This window comes from Anarrhichthys ocellatus, unplaced genomic scaffold, assembly GCF_004355925.1.
Source record: "Anarrhichthys ocellatus isolate YVR2014 unplaced genomic scaffold, GSC_Weel_1.0 scaffold17, whole genome shotgun sequence".
In the NCBI taxonomy this organism is placed as follows: domain Eukaryota; kingdom Metazoa; phylum Chordata; class Actinopteri; order Perciformes; family Anarhichadidae; genus Anarrhichthys; species Anarrhichthys ocellatus.
In genome coordinates this window covers 1,427,642-1,434,711 of record NW_022280047.1, presented here as the reverse complement: position 1 = coordinate 1,434,711, position 7,070 = coordinate 1,427,642, and the positions used below count along the sequence as shown (strand labels likewise).

Below are 7,070 nucleotides of genomic sequence, written 5' to 3'. Positions count from 1 at the left end.
GCTCAGACGTAGCCGTTAGCTTCACGCGGCGCTCATCTCTCCTCCGTGGCATCCCTGTTTCCCCTCAAGTCCTCAAATGTGAGACTCTGACCGTCGGCAGAAACAGAGAGTGTGGAGGCCCGCTTCACGTTAACGGCACAACTTAACATGAGCATGAAGAGGTAAAATAACGACCCGTTAAAGGTTAGTAACGGAGCTGGAATTTCCTGTTTGACAACGCGGAAATGGGCCAGATGTCTTGTTTGACAGATGTTGCTAGCTTAGCTTAGTCTGCTAACATCTCGTTTCTACAGCACAGGGACCTAATGTTAGCTTGTTAGCCTTGTCCTGTGTATTGTCAGAAGCCGTGCATTTAATATTTTTGTCATAAAACCCAGACTTGTTTTTACTCAATTCAACAACAGCTTTTAAATCTGTCCATCACCTAGAGGAGGGCGCTGGTGCAGCATGTTGGCCTTTATAGCAGCTTTTAGACAGACAGCAGGTGCTACACAGAGGCAAAGCTTCAAGATACTCAACATATCTTCACCAGTATTTCACCAGATACACTCAGAGTAGAAGTAATGGAGACACTTTATAGAAAGGAGAATATTTTCCTCATTTGTTCCGTTTTGGGTTATTTCTTTTCCTTTATTTGTTAGACAATAAGGGACAAGGGTCAGTAACGACTGCTGATGTGGATGTATGGAGGTCATGGAGAAAGTCTGGGGTTTGAAATCTAGGGAGGCACTGATGTGTTTCATAAGACCACAAGGATATTATCCCTTTGTTTTACACTGACACTCGTCTGAATGGTCAAATTCAGGAGCATCACTTTTTCTTTACAGACTATGGTTAACTATGGTTAAGACTATGGTTAAAGCCACGTTTCTTTTCCTTTCCTTCAGGATTATAGTGAGCAGTTATTTGTACTATTTAACTGATGTATGTAGTAATTAGATTTACTGTAACAAGCTAATTAACGGCATAAACTTAACCTCATATCTTCATGTATTTTACTAGTCCCAGTTAAGTTAAATGGAAGTGGAGTGATCATGTTTGCTGTTGACTGAAGTCCACTCCAAGAAGCAAAATGAAGAGGAGGCTGCTTCGGGGCTTCCTGTCGGAAGTTTCCATCCGGCTGGCGCTGTTGCTCGTGTTCCTGTAAGTAATACATCCCATCATTTGTGTCCCTGCTTTATGGTTCTGTTATTTAAGAAGGCGGGCATTGTTTTTAATGATGCGAGAAAATAAAACACAGCCCTCTTTTTATGTTGTTGCAGTGTGACGGAGCAGCTTTCTCCTTTCTACCGGGAGATCCAGCCAGAGGAGATGTGGTTGTATAAGTTCCATCGTGTGGAGAGAGACCACGTGCCCACCACTCTTATGTTTGTGAGTAATACGCCTGAGTTCAAATCAATCCCTCGGTTCAGTTTGTTCCACTAGTATTTCATCCCTGACAACAACGGGTGTATGTGAACTCACTTCCTTTCTCTTACTGTGTTTAACATTGATCACGGGCAAGAAGAAGCAACCAAGTAAAACCTTTTGTCATTAATATGTACACCTGCTTACAGACGGACATTAAGTGATCATCCTCTTGTTTTGTTCAGAGTGTGGCGGTTTTCACCCCGCTGATTGTCATCCTGGTCTTCACCTTCCTGAAGACGACGGAGCGAGGAGATCTGAAGGAGGCCTCGCTGGGTGAGACAGCTGCATACAGACGTCATCAAAAAGAAATGTCAACATTTTTTTTGTATTTTGTCATTTTCATGATTCTGTTCCGTCTCCCTTTGTCACCCAGCTGTGACTTTGACTCTGGTGCTGAACGGAGTCTTCACCAACGTCATCAAACTCGTTGTTGGCAGGTAAACATTGTACACAAAGACAAACGTGGTCAGTGATACGGAAACCCAGTGTCACAGTGGATAAAAAGCCTAAATCTGGCCTTTCTGTGTTTGTGTCTCCCCCCCCCCCCCCCCTAATCAGGCCACGGCCCGACTTCTTCTATCGCTGTTTCCCAGACGGTCAGATGAACCTGGAGTTGCGCTGCAGCGGTGACCCAGATGTTGTCATGGAGGGCAGGAAGAGCTTTCCCAGCGGGCACTCTTCCTGTAAGGGCCTTTTTACGCTCGATAATGCCTCAGACTGTAGCTGTTACACTTTCATCGGCAGGCAACGAGGAAAGCACGAAGTGGGAAGGACAGTGGTTCATGTATATAAGTGTATTTTAGCCTCCAGGCTCTTATCTTGTTGCATGAGAGAATCCCAATCTCCATCTGTAATCCTCCTCTTTTCTGTTGTTTTCTCTTTGTGTTCTCCCTGATTCTGTGTAAAATAACGTCCTCCGGCTCTGATCGTCCCTTCCGTTCCTTTCTCCTCGGCCCCAGTTGCCTTTGCGGGTTTGGGTTTCACGGCGCTGTACGTCGCGGGAAAGCTGCGCTGCTTCAGCACAGCGGGCCAAGGCAGAGCGTGGCGGCTGTGTGCCTTTCTCACGCCTCTACTCATCGCTACAGTGATCGCCCTCTCCAGAACCTGCGACTACAAACACCACTGGCAAGGTCAGAGTCACAGAGAATGTCAATCATGTAAAAACAACAAAAAACAAAAAAATTGGTGACCAGTAGAGGAAGATGATTCAAAGGGAAAACAGTGAAAGAGCATGTGTGAAGAATGGGAACACAATTTACTGGGGTCGATTGCTGGGATCATTATAATGAGAGTTGTTATTTCCTTTAATCAACTTCCACCAGCCTGTACAGCAGTATTAACCTCATCCACGCTGGTGACCTTTTTTTGCGTGTACATTTTTTTTTGGCACATGAAGATGGTTGTGTTCATAATTCTGCTAACAAACTCTGATCGGCCTGTCTCTGGACTCTGGTAACCGCTCTCAGTTCAAATGCAACGCCTCATTATGGTTACAAACCTGTTAATTTTACCTTTGTGGCATTGAACATAAGATTTATATTGAGTTATTAATATTAATATTATTATCATTCTTTTCTTTACTTTAATGCAGCAATTATTTTGTAACGATACATATTAATCTACTAAAATGCTGGATATTTTATGCAGTTAAAGCTTCTGATTTATTTCATTTAAATCTTTTTAATATCAAATTCATTCCAGATGGTAAAACTCTTGAACTTTGATACTTTTTAAAGGAATTTCAGTGTAAAAAACTTCCTTCAAATCTACCTTGATGCATTCAGTTCTGTCCATATTGTAAGGACACTTTGAACAGGAAACCAGAGTGTTTACCCTTTTTATCTGTAAAATATTAACTCAACCAGGAAGGAATAAAAGTCAAATGTCCACATTGTTCTTAGATTTATTGCACTAGTATCCTCCTGCCATGTGTTCCCACGACCTCTCTCCCGTATAAAACCTTCAGTCACTGAGCTCTGCGTCCTCGCTTGCTGCTCACAAATCTAACCTCCCCAGCCTCCTCTTGTATCAGCATTTAGTTTACACGTGAATATGTAATATTTTGAATGCGTGTTCATGCTCATTACATGTTGTGTATCTCAGGGTTTGTGAGCTCAGGGAAAGTCTGGCAGGCTCAGATTTAAACTTGTCCCCCTGAGTCCAATGTATATCTCACACTATGTCCGTCTATTGTCTTATCCCTATATTTTAACTCGCACTATGTTATGTCTTAGATTCAGTTTTTTTTATTTGCTTTAATTTGTCTTTATACATATTTAATGATGATTGAGATCAATGATTTACGTTTCCAACGACAAATGCTTCTCTATAATTGTTGTGCGTATGACAACAACTAAGTAACTTGAAGCTTGTGTTAAGTAAACTGAATCTCATAACCTCAAACATCTCTCTGAGGGTTGATATTCTCCCAAAACGTTAGCTAGAAAAAAGAAAATTTGTGTGAAGCTGTGGGAGGAAACTCCTCACACGCGTGTGTTCTCTCCTCTCTCTCTCCTCCGTGCAGACGTGTTGGTGGGTTCTCTGCTGGGCCTCCTCTTCGCCTGGTTGTGTTACCGTCAGCACTACCCTTCTCTTCGGGACGCCGACTGCCACAGACCGCTGCGTCACAGAGAGGCTGTTCCCGCCGCGCAGGAGCGCAAGCTGGCCAACTCCAACTACATCCTGCCCCTTTAGAGCAGCCGCACGCGTTACTGGTGTCATTCACACCGGGTTACCTGGTAAACCTTATCGTTACATCCTATCACCTTGCGGCCGGCCAGTTCACCAATATTTATTGTTTGTCGTCCGTCATTCTAACTGTATCGTGGGGATGTGTGAAACACTTGAGAGTTGCTGTAAAAAAACACCCCCAGTTTAACAATTCCATAAACAACAGACGTCATATTCCATATAAAAGTTGTTAGCATTGGAGGGCCTGGTGAATAAGATGACGTTTTATTATGTTGATGTCCGTGCGTTGATGTTCGTTCCAGACCTTTCGGGGGAAACAATATATGGAGAAGAGAATCGGAGCTCAACCTGTTGCCGAAAAATGATTTGGCGATTAATCGATAATGCTTTTGATAATTGATCGATCTTTTATGTTCTTCTATTCTTTTTATTTATCGACCAATGACGTTTTGTTTTTTGAAATAATTTACTGACATTTAACGGACTAAATAATTAAGTAATCAATGAATTTAACACATAATTGAGATATTGGATAACGAAAATAATTGTGATTTTAGTCTAAGCTTAAAAAGATCCACTTGTTAATGACTGAGAGCTTCCAACTGCATCTCCAAGTCTTCTTCAGCAGATGGAGCTGTTTCAGGTGGGATCACAAGACCTGAATGTGAAACTTTGTGTAATTTTAAATCATGAATTGTACTTTCATATCTTAAAAAAAAAAAAAAAAGCCTCCGTATTTTACTAAACCAGCTGGGCACTGTAGTTTTGAGTAAACATAATGCAACCAGGAGTAAATAGGGCATTTGTTGGGGACTATTTTCAGCTGCGGAGTAATATACATTTACATTAACAATGGAGGTCTACGGCACCGATGAATAAGACATGTCAGGCTTTGTTCGAAAGATCAATTCATTGTTGGTTTGTTTTTTGACTTGTTGACAAAAATACTTCCTATTACCAGAATGTTTGGTGAAATCTAAATACACGCTACATATCAACATAAGGCCGGCGCCTCTCTCAAAGCACCTCGATGTGTTGAGCAGGTTGATCAAAACCACGCGGTCAGCTTCATATCTTTGATCTGCACATCGCTCTACTGTCTCCATCTGGAGGGCTTTGAATCTGTCGTCCTATATTATATTCTGAATGTTTCCATGCACAGATTGTTTGATTAATATCTGGACAGGGTTCACATGCTCAGCCCTCAGTATATCGCGCCGATGTAGCAGCTCCTCCCATCTCCCCTCACGGTTTCTGCGTTGCTTTGCTGCACTTTCGTTGTGATAAACGAGAACAATGATCCCACCTTTGCTCTGACCGGACAGCACGTCTGCTACCATCATACCGTCAGCCAATATGACTGGAAAAGAAGAGGGGGGGGGGGGTCTTTCTGATGAACCTGAGTGAGGTCAGACTGGAACCTCTCCAGGTGATGGTGCTAGCCTCTCAGTGCTCCTGCTGGTCAGGTTTTCTATCCTGTTCATTTTATTGGCTCGTAAAGTTTCCTGGTAGTTTTCATCAACTTTCATTTAAGGCAGCGAACACCTGTAATTCAGTTCTGATTTTATGTTAACTTTTTTTCTTTTTATGGTCTTTCTGTTTAATTTTTTTTTCCTCCTGATTTTTCTTTCTGTTGTGTTCGTTAGGTTGGTTTTCAATTGGGAAAGAAAACATCAACATATCCCGCAGACATGACTCTTTTTGCAGGGTCTGAGCTCTTGTGCTCGTCGCTGTGAGTCGGGCTGAGAGCAGTTGATCACAGTGGTTTCAGACCAAACAGATGACCATGTGCCTTTGTTTACTACATGACTTTGTTAAGGAATGAAGTGTGGACTGCATGTTACGGGGTAAGCTCTCTGTCGCGTTGCGGACACAACTTTTGTTTTTAATCTTTACTTTTTTTTTTTTTTTTTTTTTTTCCAGTTGGGAAGCTATGACATGATGTTTAAATGTGGCATGCTGCCTTTCTTTACCTCAGAAAAAACCTGTACTTTCCATAAATGTTAGAGTCGATGGAGTCAAATGTGAAGATTTAAAGAGTGTAAAAAAAAATCAAACATTTTTACAAACTGAGACAACTAATATCTGAATTGAGTTGCTCGATCTTACTGATATTTATGACATGATGTACAGGTCTAAGTGTATTTAGTCTTGGGGCATGTAGGAGTTTACTTGAATTTTGAATATTCCTTTGTTTATATTAAATGTGATCATGTTATTTAATGAAAAACAGAATCATATTCGTGGGCACTTGGCTTTCTAGAGGCCTCTTTCAGACAAATTCCATTAGAAAAATCCTGCATGTTTTACAGCTCAATAGCAACATATTTTCTTCATGACCTTCTTCCAATTCCCCACATTTCCATCTGTTTCTATTGATTTGATGTGTTTTCAGTTTATGAATACTGCATCAGGTTGTTAATTATGTCTGGACTCCTTCAGAGCTTCTGTTGGTGACGAGGGATGATGCTAAAACTCGCCCGTTTGCTTCATTTACATCACGCTCATCATGATTTGCCTTGGCTTGTAGCACCATATAGCAGCCGCTCGTGCTGAAACCGTATCCTGATTGTACATGTTGTGATGCTTTTAATGACTCTTTTGGTGACACTAAAACGATGTTTCTAAATAATCTTGCAATACACACTGTCTTTTGCGTATTTTTTTCAGAAATGTGTGATGATTACAGGCACCTGTTTAGACACTATGAAATTTACTGTGGCAACTTTTTCATGACATGTTTGTAAGTAAGCAGCAGCAATAGTTTTAACATGTAATGTGGCATTATTTCTTAGGGGAGTGGGGTTGCATTGGGGGAAGATGGAGTCCTCTAACTGTTGAGTTCCTTCAGCCCTCCCGATCAGGATTAGCTAGTCCTGGAAGAAGTATTCCAATAGTTTAAAAAAGTAGAAATAGCAATACTACAGTGTAAAAGTACATTGAATTTTACTGAAGTTAAAGTACAAAAT

General features: G+C 41.4%; 1 protein-coding gene across 2 annotated transcripts; it reads left to right on the top strand.

Annotated features, from left to right (window-relative positions):
- Nucleotides 1-19: 19 nt before the first annotated feature.
- plpp5 (phospholipid phosphatase 5) lies at nt 20-6,743 on the top strand. 2 transcript variants are annotated; one of them, XM_031856770.1, is made up of 8 exons: nt 20-161; nt 1,003-1,143; nt 1,263-1,371; nt 1,593-1,683; nt 1,784-1,847; nt 1,969-2,093; nt 2,370-2,540; nt 3,935-6,743. In XM_031856770.1, exons 2-8 carry the CDS (start codon nt 1,073-1,075, stop codon nt 4,102-4,104), a joined length of 801 nt encoding a protein of 266 aa, XP_031712630.1. In that variant the 5' UTR covers nt 20-161; nt 1,003-1,072; the 3' UTR covers nt 4,105-6,743. The 2 variants fall into 2 exon arrangements, with proteins under 2 accessions (XP_031712630.1, XP_031712629.1); XM_031856769.1 differs by having other exon boundaries at nt 20-183.
- Nucleotides 6,744-7,070: the final 327 nt, after the last annotated feature.

Excerpts from the sequence above, each read along its gene's own strand:
- plpp5 (XM_031856770.1), top strand. The coding sequence starts at position 1,073 with ATGAAGAGGAGGCTGCTTCGGGGCTTCCTGTCGGAAGTTTCCATCCGG. Across the intron at positions 1,372-1,592 it reads TGCCCACCACTCTTATGTTT|AGTGTGGCGGTTTTCACCCC; the intron begins GTGAGTAATACG and ends TGTTTTGTTCAG. Across the intron at positions 1,848-1,968 it reads ATCAAACTCGTTGTTGGCAG|GCCACGGCCCGACTTCTTCT; the intron begins GTAAACATTGTA and ends CCCCCTAATCAG.